Raw genomic sequence first — 15893 nt, 5'->3', positions numbered from 1 at the left:
AGAAATGGCCAAGCTGCCACACTTCTGACTTTCCACAGAGCTATCCTTAGTAAAGCTGAGACTGTTTCAGGAACAAAAAGGAATATTTGATATTCAAGTTACCTTCACCTTAACTTTATATCAGCCAACAAAGATCATTTTATAGAAAGAAAAAATTGTTGAGATTCATTTAAAAAACACCTTCCAAGCTACGTTCTTGATCTGAATGCATCAGAAACCACAATTTCTGTTCTGTGAGGGTTTCAGACAGGCTGATGTTTGGTTTCTGTCCCAAGAAGGAAAGGCAAGACCGTGAAATTTCCCATGAAAATGAGTATTAGTAAACATTTTTCAGCTGATAATCAATAACACCAAAGCATTTCCTTTTGATAATGTCAGAACATTAATTAAAAAATATATAGAGATGTGGTTCCTGCCACTCCAGGGGGGTCAGTGATAAAATCCCCACAACTACTGGCTCAGAAAGGAAACCAATGTATTGCCTTTGAGACTACCCACTGACTTGCCTCCCTGCAGTGCCTTCACTTCCCAAAGAACTTGTTACCTTCAGCAAAAATCCTTTGGTGGCATCCACCATGCAACGAAAGAGACATAGCAAAGAGGAGACAGGTGGAAACAAAATCTCTCCAGGAGGGAGAAAGAATACAGCTTGTTCATAGGGCCCATTCCCAGAAGGGAAGGTGGAAGAGGATGGAGGAGCAACAAACTTTTACACTTCCTGCGAATGAGATGATGTATCATGTAGTGTCCCGCATACTCCACATACTCTTATATATTCAGTATAAAAGATGTGTCCATGATATAGCATTAGTATCTTGTCATAATCTTGGCACCAAAGCAACAGACAACTGGGAATGTTTCTCACTACAATTTTTGACACTATCAGAATGCAGACAATTTTGGTTGATATTTTAGTGTAACAAATGTCACTGAAAATGACATACCCCCAAGAAATTTTCTGATTTTGCCTAAATTATATTTTCTAATGGAAAATTCTTCTGACAACTTTCTTTCCCCAAGTGGCTCTAATAATCGTGTTTAATGATTTATGTGTCTCAGTGGTGTTTTCAATTTACTGACGTTCTCTGTACTTTGTAAACTCAACACAGAAGGTGAATATTTAAAACCGTATGTCATCTCTCTTCTTTTGTCCTTATTGCGATACTGCATTCATTTCCCATATTTCATTATACCATGTATTTCTACGATGAAATATTTTCATCTTCTAGCAGCTGCTACCGCATAACGTTTTTCTGGATCACCTGAGTAGCTTGTTAGAAGGACAAATTTACTAATGGGTTCAAGTATCATTCATATCGTATCATCCAAGTTCAGACGTCAACCACACAATTCCATATATTTAAGCAGGAGCACCAAATTACAGACATCTTTCCTTTTCTCTGAACTCTCTCCAGCAAAGATCTCCATCTGTTTAATGATACAGTATGTCCTTATTTAAACAAAATGCTCTCTATATAGAGGATTAAGTACAGATTTCCTGAGTAACACTTTATAATGAGATGTTGATTCTTTTGTACTATATTCTTTGCGCCTCATAAAATTTCTCAAGGTATCTCTTTCCCCTACTTGCTCATAAAAGTTTGTTTCTCACCAAAATCCACCTTGTCAAACACAAGATTTCTCAGAAATTATTCTTTCTGCCTGGTCTCTCAATACCTCAGCGTTAGAAAGGAACAGAGGAGGATTCTCCTTCTGCTTGCCACAAAGAAGTTCTTGGCTTCATCTAAGTGAATCTGGATTTCCATGAGCAGAAAAGGAGCGCAGGCACAGACTCAACATTTCTTCTCAACTATTTCATTCTGAGATGGTGTCAGACACAATGGAGAGATGGAAAGGATAGAGCACCTAGGCGATGAAATTTTCTTCTCTTTGTGTGTGCGTGTATCCTTCTCTTTCAGTCTGACAGAAGCACAGGTGACTTCTTAACTCTTTTTGGAAGGATCTTTGTAAAGTAGTTTGGGGTTTGTTTTCTTATTTCCCTTTAAAGCCGTCACTCAGATGCCTCGCTGATAAGCCTGCCTTAAGAACTTGAATAGCACTGAAGGAAATCGGTGCTGCTGTACTAAGCACACTTATTGACAGCAATTTTAAAAGGACATGAGCAGCCATCAAAGCATAGGCAGATAATCCAGAGCACAAACATTTCCTGGAAATACTTGCTACGCTTAACATCACTTTGAAAGTTCAAAGAAACATCAGAATATCTTTGGTTAACTCTGCTTTAAGAGAAAGGTGATGTTCACCTTCATTGAAGCTGTACCTTACCCCCACTGTTCTTTGTGGTGAAAATACAGATGTAAACAACCTGCTAAGAGAGTGCTATTTCCCTGAGGAGCACTGAAAGGGACCAATACCGAAACAGGACATGAAAACAGCAGAAATGCAATCAGTTCTAACTTGGGATAAAACTAAAAGAGGAGATTAAGAAGCAACTGGGAACATTCATTTCCTCCCTCCAAATCCAAGCACAAATCAAACCAACCATCAGTATGAATATGTTGTTTGCTCCATTGGATCTTGTGTGTATCTGTATTTTGTGTGCATGGGAAAATCATAAAGACAAGCTTTAACATTTTAATGAATCCTGGACAGTGACAGCAGTTAAGTCCCCTAAAGCCCGTTACACTTAAGAACAAGAAAACAAAATTGGAAGGGATGTAAATCTGCTACTTCTGGGCTTCAGACAAATGGTGGCAAAACCAGCCCACATCTCTGTAGTGTGGCGATGATGAATTTTGTGAGACCTCAGCTGTAATCCTGTCCAGCAGGTCCTCAGCTATCCAAGTAGCCTATTGCAGTCCCAGCTCCTGGCCTAATTCTGAGCTGCGTTACAAGGAATGAAGTCAAAGGAAACTGAGGAAAAAGGGAAACAATATGCTTTCTACAGAAGTTTTTCAGGAAGTTTTTGACAGTGTAAGAGGGAAGAGACTATAGGAACCTGTGTTTTAAGGAAACTTTAAGAACTAAATCCACAGAGCCCCAATTCAGTTCTTGCAGAACTGGCCCACTCCAAGCACTCAAAACAAAACAAAAAATAAAAAGAAAGATAGCTTTCATTCTCTTGAGTTCATGAGTGGGGCTTTCTTAAGATTTCTCAACTAGTAGTGATCCATTACTTCTTAGTGTCCTGGTTTACCCAGTCTTTAAGGTACATCTGGTCTTGTTTTCAAATTTGTTCTACAAGGACAAAATTTGGTATCACTTGAATTTGGAAGGAAGGCTAAAGGGGCAGGAGCCTCCCAGTTGATGCTAGAAGATGTGATGCACAATTCCCTAAGCTGGGCACTGAGGTCATACAGCCACATTCATTTCCTATCAGGGCTGAGTCCACTCTGCATCCTTGTGCCTATACTGGTCTTGTCCATCTGGAGGGCAGGAGAAGAAATGGCAGGTGGACCCAGCAGGACCACGACCTTCACACTGAAGCTTCAACACGTCCCTCTCTGTGCAGAGGGTGTTCCTGCTGGCAGTCAGCGAGGGGCTGCTGGCTCTGCACCCCTTGCTAACACCTGCAGCTGCAGCATCCCATGTAACGGCTGCCTTGGCCTGCCAGAGTAGCTGAGATGTTTGACAGTGTTGATGCAAGCTGCCGTGGCTCGTGGGCTGGCCTATTCATCGTGACAGTTATTAAGGTTATGTTTGCCTTTCATTAATAAAGAAACATGTGCCTTCCCTGGCCCTTCTGCATCAAGGGAAGGCATCAGCACTCGCATACCTACACACACAGGTGTGTGTGGCACTTTCCTCGTGTGTTTATTGTTTTTCAGTTTTTTTAGGAATCACACTCCAAATGTGTTGCTGTCTCAGCTGTCACTGCTTGTCACATTACAATAACGATCGCTGCTTTCAGAAGCCAGTTCAGGTTGTTTAATCATCGCTTCCCTCCAAGCTGTCCATCACAGGGTGGTCGCCAGGCAACAGCATCAACAGACAGGGCTGTGGGTGGCTGGTGAGGAGGAGGAGGAGGAGGAGGATGGAGCACACCAGAGTTTGCAGGGAAGAAGGAGAACTCACGTTCCCACGGGAGAGGGAGGCACGGGAGCTGCTGAGTCTATCTGATGGGATCCCAGCCTGCAGCATGATGAAAATAAAGATTTTGGTGATTGCAGAACCCGGTGTTTTGGTGGAGGAAGAGAGGATGGCAGGACCCTAGCCAGCGGCACAGTAATGCAGAGCTGGGTTCCTTGCTGCAGCTCCCATAGGTGTCCATGGTCCAGCTCCCTCCATCACAGGTGGGATGGGAGGGCCCTGCTGTCCTGCCCAGCTCACAGCCACGGGCACAGCCTGCAGTTAGAAACAGCTGGAATCAACTACATTTATTCCTTTAACAACTTTAAAATAAGTTGTCTAGGAGTGGATGAGGAGTTTCTGAATAGAAAAGAAAAACCAAATGTAAATTTATAAAAGTTGAAAATAAAATGAAAGGCAACACTGAACTTGGAGCTTTGCATCCAAAAGATGAGCTGGAGAATGTTTTGGCTTGGTTTGTTTCATTTTGTTTTCCAGGAGATGATACACAATTAAACAGTCATTTATCATTTAAACAAACAGAAAAGGAGAAACAGCTGCACCTGCCCAAAGACTGCAGGACTGCATCAAAGCGTCTTTGCGTTACAATAACATAAACAGTTATTACTAAACTTCAGCCGCTTTTCTGTACAGATGCTAGGTCACTGGATCCAGGCTAAGCCCAGATCTATATTCATCATTCCTCTAGCCCAGGCTCTGTCCTGCTTAACGTATTTAGGGGCATGTGGAAACACGCACACAAATGAAGCAGAGGAGGTGTAGTGCAGTCCCTTCCCATGGTGCGATCCTCAGCCAGAATACCATCTCAGGGAATAAATATCCTCAAAACTCCTCTAACTAGTGACATTTCACCACAGACCTATGCATTTTGGTACTAAGTTTAGTGCATCTGCTGTTTTGCTAGTGTATCTTTTATTTACCTGTTTACCCTCTCATATTAAAAAAAAAAAAAAAAAAAGTCTATTAAGTTTCATGTAATCAAAGTCAGATCTAACTTTGATTTGCAAATAACCATTCCCAAAATTTTATTTTTTTCCCCCAATAATGATAAATTTAAAAATGTAAAGCTTTTCTCTTTCATCTACAGAAAAGTTTTTTATTTTCTTGGAAACCTGAACTAAAGCTCAACAGAAAGCAAATTAATTTTCCATAACATATTCTTTGGCATGTAGAGCTTGATTTTCACCATAGGTACAATTTTTAATCCAGAAAAATATATTTGCACTTATACCTAGGTAAATCCTTCAAAAAATAAGGTCCTTGAATATTCGTTTGAATATTCAGTGGAATTCACTTCTCCTAGGTCTGTTTTCAGAGAATATTCAGTGAACAGTACTGGCAACATCATTGGCCAAGGCAGGGAACATTAAGCTGTTTCTAAAGGTTTATACTGACCCAGTCACACACACAAAAAAGGAGCATCTATAAAAAGACAAAGTCACACCACAAAAAGGGAATATATTTTCATCTACTGAAAATATACCTTGGATTTAAAATAAAACTCTTCCACACAAAGTCTATTCCAAATGATTAAATGGGGTCCATTCCCACATTACTAAGGAATTTCCCACTGATTTCTGAATCAGGAACTTTATGATTACTTCACCCCCCCAAAAAAGTGCACCTGAGAAAATCACATATTGAGAAGGGACAATTTATGAAGAGAAAAACAAGCCTACATTTGTTATATAAAATATTTCCCTTGAATTATTTTCTCAACCTTAAATGTAGTGGGGGAGGTGAGAATGAGGGGGGGAGAGAAACATTTGGGGAAAGACATGGGGTGTCTCTGTTGGGTTATCTAAATAGCCTGAGATTTTCCAAAGTGCCTTTCACTTCCTCCTGAGGACCTCCCTGAAAATGATCTGCAAGAGCTCGTGGCACTGCTGTCATTAAATAATCACCAGCAGAGGTGACATAAAACCTAATACAAATCTGCAAGAGCTCGTGGCACTGCTGTCATTAAATAATCACCAGCAGAGGTGACATAAAACCTAATACAAATAAGTTGTGAGCACTGACACTGAGTTGGGACCTGGTGTTGTAAGGGATCAAGAGCTTCCCATGTGTAGCTGAATACTCTCCACCCAAAAACCCAGCTCTTCCATGCCTTGGGAACACGTTTGCCTTGAAATGCCAGCTGCAAACCATCCCCTTCCACCTCCTCTCCTTCATCTCTTGATTTAACATATTTGTGCAAAGCATGCAAGACTCTGCAAATGGGGTCTTATGTTCCAAGGGGCAGCAAGAAGTGATACACAAGGCATGGGGGACATATTCCTGGTAGCAGTCTGAAAACTGTCTTGATGAATGAATTTCAGATGCCCTCTCTAAACACCAGCCACATCTTTATGTATTAGATGCACTCCAGTATTTTTGCCAGCCCAGGCAGTCCAAGAGTATCTTCCCTGCCTTGCTGCTTCTGCATTAGGGAATGCAATACTATGGGGGGAAAAAAAAAAGCTTAAAAGCTTTTTTTTTTTTTTTTTTTTTAATGAAGGTAACCTCTCTGGGGGTGAAGGTGGGTGCTGTTTGCTGTTACCACGTAATGTGCTGCCTTCTGTACACTTTGTGGTCTCCTCACCCTACCCTGAGGTTCCTCAGCCACACTTCCCAGAAACAGAGCGTGGGTCAGTCCCTTCACCTTGCCCAAGCCACTCGCTTGAGGTGGGCTTTGTCTTGTTTGGGCTATCTCTGAGCTTTCCCTCCAGGAAAAGAGAAACACAAGGCCTGTGACTCACTTCACTTTCCTGGCCCTAACAACAGCACAGGGGGAGAGCACTAGAGGCCCTACCCCAACACGGGCTGCTCATGGTGGGGATACTTGGCATTGACATCCCTCTGCAGCAGCATTTCCCACCTTCTTCCCCCTCACCACTCAAATCTCCATCTCTTTTCTCAGCCTTCTCCTCCCCTCTCACCCCATGTCAGAGGCACCTCAGCACAGCCTGCCCTGAGCATGTCCATGGCATGACAGCATGCAGGGGAGAAGTTCAGAGGCAGCTTTGAGTCCTAGAGTGCCATCACGCAAGAACAACACTCCCCTATTTAGGGACACGATGTGAGGTTAAATTAAGTTCTTGGAGACCCTCTAAAAGAAAGGAATTACATTTTAGGACATACCCTAAAATATCCTGTTCCTTCTCAAAGTACTTTCCTTTTATGTTCCCCAAGGAGAGAAAGTGCAGTACCAAGTAAAAGTGTTATTGTGTTACCAGCACTGAGAATCAGGGATTAAGGGCTCTCATGTTAACTGTTGTTTGATTTAAGAGACAGCCAAAAAAATTGCCAGTGGCACAAAAATCATTTTAGTGCATCAACTTTTATATGCATTTAAAATTCCAAAATAATTACTCTATCACCCAATGCTGCCATTTGAATTGGAATCAAGGCCCATTTTCATTTAACATAGAAATGTCAATTAGAGCTGCGGGAGTCATTGATTTTTTGGTTTGCTGGCCAGATATTAAAAAAAAAAAAAAAAAAAAAAAGAGAGAGAGAAAAGAAGTGCCTTGTGTCAGTCTGTTTTTTTTTCTCCTCCTATGAAATGAAAACCTGTATGTAGCTTTGGTTCTGGATGAACAGGATCCAGTACACACAGCTTTTATGATAATATCAGTTGCCCAAATATAGGCAAATATAGTTTGGGATGCTATACCATTCCCAGGCCTGGGCATCAGAAAGGACGCAGGACCCACAGGATGCCCTGGCCTTGCGAAGCAGCAGGTAGAGGCAATACCATCTCAAATGTCACCAGATGCCTCTGTGTGGGACACTGAATCACGGTTTTTGTGTCACTGGATCATTTTTAAATGTAGAATAAAAGAATTGGAAATCCATTCAAAAAATGCTGCCTTGAAACAAAAACAATGACAAAATGTTACATTTAAACTTTCAAGATTTTGGCTTGTTCGGGGCTGTTTTTCAGGAGCCTTGGGATCAAAAGGAAATCAATGTGAACCTATGAAATGCTCTGTCCAAGCTACAACAGTATTTTATAGGGGAAGAGGTCTTTGATGGGGCAGTTTCACTCGCCTTGTTGGAGCTCTGCACAACGTGAGGGTTGCATTCGGTCTGGCATAGTAAGAAAGGACCAGAGGACGCAAGATTGTCCAAGGCCAATGCTGATCTTGCAGCCCTTCATGTGTAGAGCCATATCACAACAGGACAGGTCAGAATGTTCTCTAATCTCTCCAGAATGAGTTGAGGACTTCTGACCTCCTTGCTTCCCCCTCTAGACAGACCACATCATGATTGCTAGGTCAGAGAACTACAAAAGCCTTACTTGAAGTCGGGAGGAAAGGGAGAAAACCCTTTTCTGTTATAAAGTACAGTATTAAGAAGATTGAAAACTATAACCCTGTTGCTTTATACAGTTTATAACCTGTCAATATTTTGTGAATGCCAGTTGCAACTGTCAGAGCTCTTCCATTATTCTCCTTAATCTCCCCTTGTGATAGGATTTGCATATCCCATCTGTCAGTTGGGGTGGAAGCTCCTCATCATCTCCCAACCACTTTCACAGAGACCAGATTCACACAATGACAAGCCTTTCTTCTAGTCCTCATGGATTCTCTTTCACCCACTGCTTTCTCTCAGTGCACGGCTATTCTTATTAACAATATTTCCCACGTATCCTATTTCATATTCTGTATATGAAAAGCCTATGTTTTAGCCAGTCAAGAAATATACCTAGAGATGGATTGCAATACAGAAGAAAGAAATACTATGGCTATTGACTCATTTTTGCCAAATCACACACACACACACACAAAAAAAATCCAAAAAACCTCAAAAAATTTCTGATTAAAGAAATAAAGTCCTACTCACAGTTACAGGAAAATTTCCAGTGTTTTCTCTCACTGAAGGCTTGTTTTTAAAGTAAGCTTCATATCTAGAATGGATGTAAAGTATTTTATGATCTACGCAGTAGCAAATCTAGTTCAGAAGACCAAAATTTGAAACCGGGTACTTTTAGCAATACTTTAATTTGACTTGATTTTTTCTGGTTTAAATCCCAGTTTTTGTTTCCTCACTTTTTATTCAGTCCTTCCTAAATATATTCTCATTAGCTCTACCAAGATATTAGCCTGAAACAGTCTCAGCATCTGGTACATTATGCTATTAATACTATTATATATTGTTGTAATATGTAAGCAATACATACTACATCTCACTGAAGCATTTTAATGCAGGCATCCTCCTCAGATGAATGTTTTTTGGGACCTGTTTCCTGCACCCTAGGAACCAATCTAAATGCAAAGTCACTGACAGTGGGGTCATTCCTCACCATGGGTCTCACTGCGCAGCTGGCTCTGGGCTCCACAGATACATTCATTTCCTTAAAAATTCTCCTTTATAATAATGCAATTGCCATGGGAGGAAGGGAGAAATGGGCTATCACAGTGCCGTACAATGTAATGCCAGTCACTCATGGGATGATGATGGCAGATTCTTCTTCCACCCCTGGTAGCTTTACGCTGAAGCCACAGCTCTGCCAGCAAGGGAAGGACAGAGGGTACCAACTACAGCCTGTTGCATGAACACAGCATCTGAGCAAAGGAGTCTGAGAGTGAGAAGATGTGAAAAGTGACATTTTGATTGTGATCCCCCATTCTGGTCTGAACAGAAGAACACTGGCAATTTAAGATAGTTTTGCCATGCCTTTACTGTCTCACTTGTAAAAGGGAATACATTCGTTATCATCTGCATGGAACTGTGCTCATCAAAAGCAAACATCTGATTCAAATTTGAGCTTGCGGGAACCTGACTCCTAGAAATTCACAGTTCAGTTTCCACAATCTGTCTTACAAGTGGATACAGAAAGAACGGTGCTTGCCTGATTTAGGAAACCAGAGGCTGAAAGGGAATACGATCACTGCCCGTAAAATAATTCCAGGGGGCATTAAGTGCCAGGGAGGGAAAATAACTTTAATTAAAAGGCACATGCACAAATGGGGAAAAAAAAAAAAAAAAAAAATCTAAATTGCCCGATGGGAACGTTAGAACAGAAATCAGACAGAAGATTCCAACATCCAGAAGAACAGATCTTGGAACAGCTATCCAGAAAGAAGGAAGACACTAGGAGGTCGGGTTGAAAAAAACCCAACTGTTTTCAAGATGCAGTTTGACCAGTTTATGGCTGTAGGATGCAGTACCAGCTGCAGCCCTGTACCTTTCTTTAAGTTCCTAATTTATAAAGCAGGTTTGAACACTTCAGCTGAAAATCCAACAACGGGTTATTCACAATTACTTTGCCCAGGCAGAAATACAGTGCATTGGAAATATACAGGTGCATTGTTATTCTGCCTTACCTGTGCTCAGTTTGTCCTGTCAATAACATCAAGTAAAATCTTGCAAATAATACCAAACATAAAGTCTCATCTTGCGTAAAAGCTCTCCCATAAGAGGCCTAACTCTTTCCCTGTTGTCTAGTGTAATCACCTGACAACAGCAATGACGACCTTGCAGGCTTCATCCTGCACTGGACCCATCAGTTGTATTGATTTTTCTACTGTGGATGGAATATAAAAACTGTCTGGCCATGGTTGTTTTGCATCTGGTCCAGACTTCATCTCCATCAGTCTATTGAGGTTCTTCTCTTGTGGAGGACCTAGAAGAACCTCAGCTTTGTCTTTCCAGCCATGTAAACCACAGAAGTTTGAACCAGCTGTTTAAAGGTACCGTAGCCATGTAGAAGCCAATCCCCAGGTGTACAGCAGGTATGTGCTCAAATTCTTTGCCAAACACTTCGAGATCTACATCAACATGCAGCCTCTGAGAGCACTCTGTCCAGAGAAAGGCAAAAGTAAACTCCCTTATTAAGTGAATGTGAAACACATCCTGCTTTCCCTCACGGCACCACATGATTGCACAAGCTATAGCATCAAGGTTCTTGCTCAGACTCCCTTACCTTCTGACCTCCTCCAATTTTTTTGCTGTTTCTTTAAGGTACTTTCAAAGGAACAAGTAAGGCACTAATCTCACTCCAAGCCAGCCTAGGACAGAAGCAGTCTTGGTTTCTTGTAAGCTCTGAGAACCATCTGTATCCCAAAAGCTCATAATGGACATTTCCTAGAGATTTGTCTCGCTCCATTAAAACCGTCTCTCTTTTAGCTCCACACACAAATCTCTGCTAGCTGTTTTCTCTTAGTCTATAGCAGAGCATTAAGGGAGCTATGGGGACTCTACATCTACAGTGTTTGGATACACGACATCAGGAAGCATGTTTGATATCTCTGTGAGCTAGGAAACCTGCCAACTTCCACACCAATGATGACATTTCTCAGTGGTGCAAAAAGGCAGGAGATCTCACTTGTGTGTCCTGTAGCAGAGATTTGAAGAAGATTTTATCTCATAGGATCTTTTACTCCAGTTTCTACAGAGGCCAGTGGAAGGACTCTCAGGATGTATCAATGCAAGTAAATTAAGCAATACTAGGACACATTCACGGACTCAATAGTCTATCCTCTTATTATATTGTCAAAACAGTTCCAGGCAGGGTGCTAGCATGGGCCAGTTAACACCTTCCTGGATCATTCCCAGACAGTCTGGGACTTAGTACAAGCCAAAGACCATTTCCAGCACCCAATTTGGCTGCAGTCACTCTTCTCTGTTTTGCAGACTGAAAGAGCTCAGGATTGTGGAGATGCCAGACCACCTTGTGTGGCCTCGCTTACCTCCACTAGAGTCAGAGAAAGCCTGAGGCCCACCTGTATTTTAATACAACACTGGATACACTCACGATTTCATCCTCATCAGTCATCTGACAACCCAGACTCCGTAAACCTATGCTCTCCTCTGGGAAGCTCCTGCTGACTCCACCAGTGAAAAAGCCAAGGCAGACAGGAGGGATTAGTGCACATGTGAAGCGTGTCCCTACAGATGTGAGCTGGGCACAGTCCAAATGTCCAGCTACAGTTATTGTGCTGGAGGCTAAGCTACCCAGGGAGTACCTAAAGTCACTGATGGGCCAAAATAATCCCTGACATAAGAAAATTTATGTTGGTGGAGTTATACCTGGATGACTTGGACTACTATTTATTATTCTTATTGTACCTGTGGCCAAGCATACAGAGAGGTCATCCTCAGAGCAAGAATGCCATCAGTTAGATGGTGCACACACTCAACAACAAATCACAGCCAAGCCTGAAAGAAGCTGCAAACAGGGAGAACAATCCCTTACAGAAATCAGGAGTCCCTTCAGGACTTTCCTCCCTTCTCCTCCATCAGAAACATTGCAATTGTATCTAAACCACTACCAAAATAAGGATATAGGGAATCACACTGAAGCTGGGAGGATCAGGTATGTCGCAATAGAAAAACTTGGTGGTGACAGTGCTTTAATTTTGCACCTTTTCCATCTAAAGCTGTTTTGAGCTTTGTTTTGGATTTTTCCTGTACTCACACAGATGCTGCAAACTATGATCTTCATAGTGCCCCTGTGCCTGGGTGAAAGGCAAAAACTGTTTAACAGCAGCATTTACAGAGCACATTAGACTGAAAATGTGAAGAGGTGTGTTGCATCCCCCTGCCACAGCAGGGAAACGCAGGCAGGGAGGCAGCAGCTACTGCTGCTGGAGTGCAGCCAGGGCACCGGGGCTACACAGCATCCCTCGCAAGCAGCACCATGGGATCCCCTGCGACCTCCATGCAGGCAGAACTACATACATTGGACCCTAAAGGAAGCATTTCACCCCATCCCCCTCCCACTACCAGCTCCTTCACAGATGAGTGCCCAAAACCTCCACAGAGAGACATTGGGTCAGTGCCACTTTGGGCTACCTACTGAACACATACCATTGCTTCAGCTGAGCCCAAACCTGTCGTGCATCGAAGTCCTGCTGGGGCCCAATTTCATTTAACGTTGTGAAGGGGATGCAATCACAGCACAACATAGCAAAGCACTGCCAGAGCCCCCAGCAGCAAGGTGTGAGCATAATCTCCCCGTATGCAATGCAACCCGCAGCTCTTTGGGAAGGACGGAAGCAAATTATTTCCCCACAGCTCCCTGAAAACATTTGTACACCAAGGCACTCAGAAAGTAATCAGTCCCTAGCATTAATAGTCCCTAGTACCACAGTGGCCAGAAACATATACACATGTATATGTATACTTAAGCACATGTATAATAAAACACATATATAACAACAATATATGTGTCTTGATAAATGTACAGGTGAAACATAATTGCAGTGATAGCCCAGGAAAACTGATGCCTGCTGGATAACTTTTTATATCAGAAGGTTTTTCTTAGCAAATGGGTCACTTTAAACCAGTGTCAGCCTCAATTCAATTTGTATGAACAGATCTGAGTTCCTACAAGGCAGCTTCTGTTAGCACAACTGCGTAAGACACAGGCTAGCTGAGTTGTGAAGAAAGGCAAAAGTCCTTCAAAACAGAGATGACAAGTATTCCTCTGTCAATTAATTGATTAAAAAGCTCCTGATGAGACCATAAAACCATGTCCCAATTAACCAGGGCTGAACCCCACAGTGAGGTGCTTATGACATCCGCTGTAATTCTAAATTGGGTTGTTGTGATATACCTCAATACAATCTATACCAAAAGGAATTCGTAATGATTAGACTATTATTTCAAAATGTTACCAGGCTCCTAGTACTAAAAGCTGAAAGGGAGGCCAAGGATTTCTGCCAAGCAGCCAGAAACCTTCTGGCATTACAGAAGCAGACACCTTAGAGAAGAACCTGAGTCCCCCTTTCTCCTGGTAAGTTGTATGGGCAATAACCATGTCGTGCCGGCATCCCTTTCTCTCTTATTAGCATTCTGCTTGCCGTCTCTAAGAGGCAAAGTGACAGAAGTTGGAGCATTCAGACAGACAGATCCCCCCACTTCTGCTAGTCCACAAGCAGAGTTAACAGCAGGCAGAAAGCACACTGGGCAACTCACTCTGCCTTCCCCAGGCCTCAGCCCTCTGGCTCCAGGTTACCTCTGCAGCAGAGGCTGGAGGGATACTGGGCTCAAGTTAACTTGGTAACTTTGATGCTATGACTATTGCTCCAGCCTGGAAACCAGTCACCTGCTTCTCTGGCTGGTTGTGTTCCACTTGGCTCATGTCGGAGCCGTTCCGCTGCTATTCACAAGAAAGGTCCAGGTTACACAGAAGAGACAAGAACTGTCTCATTTTAATACCTTGCTGACAAGGGGCAAAAAGCAGCTTTATCCCTGCACAGAGGCACCTTGGAGATGAAGTCCTGAAGCCCTCCAGCATCTCTCCATCAGCAGGGCCTGGGGATGAGCCCTTGGGCTGACATGGGCCCCCAGGGCTGGGATGAGGAGGAGCAGCATCAGAGGGGCTTTCCCAAGCCTTGCTTGCAGCTGAGCCTCCCAGGCTCACGGCGGGGGTTACCCTGGGGGGAAGGCAGGGTGCAAGGACCAATCCCTCCCGAACCGACCTTTCCCATCCCTGCCGCGGGCGGTGGCAGGGGTTTATCCCTCTCTGCCTCCAGGGTGAAGGAGAAGGGGGTTGGAGGGGGCTGTGCTCAGCGGGCGGGCAGCGGAAAGTTTTTTTGCTTCAGAAGAATGGCCCTTTTGAAGCACTTCTGCCCCACTGCACACTGCTAAGCGAAGCCAATCCCCGGTGCCCGGAGGCGCAAAATCCCCCCTCGAAGAAGAAAAACCCAGCACCCCCCACCCTCTATCCCACCCCACCCCCCCAAAAAAAGGAAAAAAAGAAGAAGAAAAAAAAAAAAGGAGACAAGGACAAAAGCAAAGCCCCCGCCCGCACCCCGCCGGCCCCCCGCGGCGGCGGTACTCACGCTGCTGTTGTGCCCGGACCAGTGCACCATGGCTTGGTTGTGCGCCGAGTCGCCGGCGAGGGCGAAGGTGGTGCTGCCCAGCCGCAGCTCCTCCAGCCCGAAGCGGGCGGCGCCGGCGTCCCCCGGCTCCCGCCCCGCGGCGCCGCCCGGCCCCGCGGCGCCCCGCGGGCTGCGGCCCCGCCGCCGCCGGCCCGAGCCCGGCCGGCCGCCCGCCGCGGGGGACCCCTGGCCCCGGGGAGGATGGTCCTCGGCGGGAGCCGCCGCTGCCGCCCGGGGCCGGCTCGCTCCGGCCACTTTCTCGGGCTCCCTCGTCCATCGCCGGGTCTCCCAGCCGCTGAATTTCGTCCCCTCGGGAGCAGGGGCGAGGGTCGCTTGCAGCCCAGCATCCTCCGCCTCCATCCCGGCCCCTTGCCCTCTCTCACCTCCCTTCTCCACGGGGAAGCTTCTCTGCTCCTTTTCTCCTCTGTCGGTCCTCAAATGCATTAACAATCCCTGCTGCGGATGTTCCTGCTGCGGCTTCACCTGGGAATGGCAGGATCTGCAAGTTATTTCTGCACCGGTAAAGCCAAAAGTGAAGAGGAAAAGCCATGTCCAGTACAGGAGAGCAACGTGCCAGGCTGGGTACCAGCCAGCAACTTTTTCCATCGCTGCTGACTGCTGATGAGTGCGAGGGAGAAAGAGCAGGAAAGAGACAGCAGGAGCGAGAGAGCAGGGTGCCTCCGATTTACCCGCCGCGGCGTAAACAGCGAGAACTCCGTAAAGTTTCGGACTCTGCTGTATTAGATGCAGCCGGGGGGTAGGGGAGATTCCTTGCTTTCCCCCTCTTTTCTTTTTTCTTGTTTTCTTTTTCTTCTTTTGCACTTTTTCCTTTTTTCTCTTTTTTTTTTTCCTCTTTTTTTTTTTTCTTTTTTTTCCTCAAGACTGGCGTTGCTGATCAGGCTTTTGATGGAAGGCAAAGCCACAACCACACGGGGGAGGAGCTGAATTGAAATCAGAGAGAGAGGGAGAGAGAGAGGAGCAAATCCTGGCTGGTGATTTCTCCCGGCTGCCTCAGTGGAAGTCACA

The 15893-nt window shown here is 44.4% G+C and overlaps 1 protein-coding gene across 1 annotated transcript in view; it reads right to left on the bottom strand.

The window, feature by feature from the left end:
- The window catches only part of SORCS1 (sortilin related VPS10 domain containing receptor 1), a gene marked incomplete at both ends in the record, with an annotated part of 310932 nt that extends 295459 nt beyond the window's left edge, over positions 1–15473 (bottom strand). The window contains one exon of the mRNA XM_082309176.1: positions 14829–15473. Coding sequence (XP_082165302.1) covers positions 14829–15473 — 645 coding nt within the window. The remainder of the gene's footprint in view (positions 1–14828) is intronic.
- Between the last annotated feature and the right edge of the window lie 420 nt (positions 15474–15893).

Source organism: Platalea leucorodia (assembly GCF_965183815.1).
Source record: "Platalea leucorodia genome assembly, chromosome: 4".
NCBI lineage: Eukaryota > Metazoa > Chordata > Aves > Pelecaniformes > Threskiornithidae > Platalea > Platalea leucorodia.
This window is presented reverse-complemented; position numbering and strand designations above follow the sequence as displayed.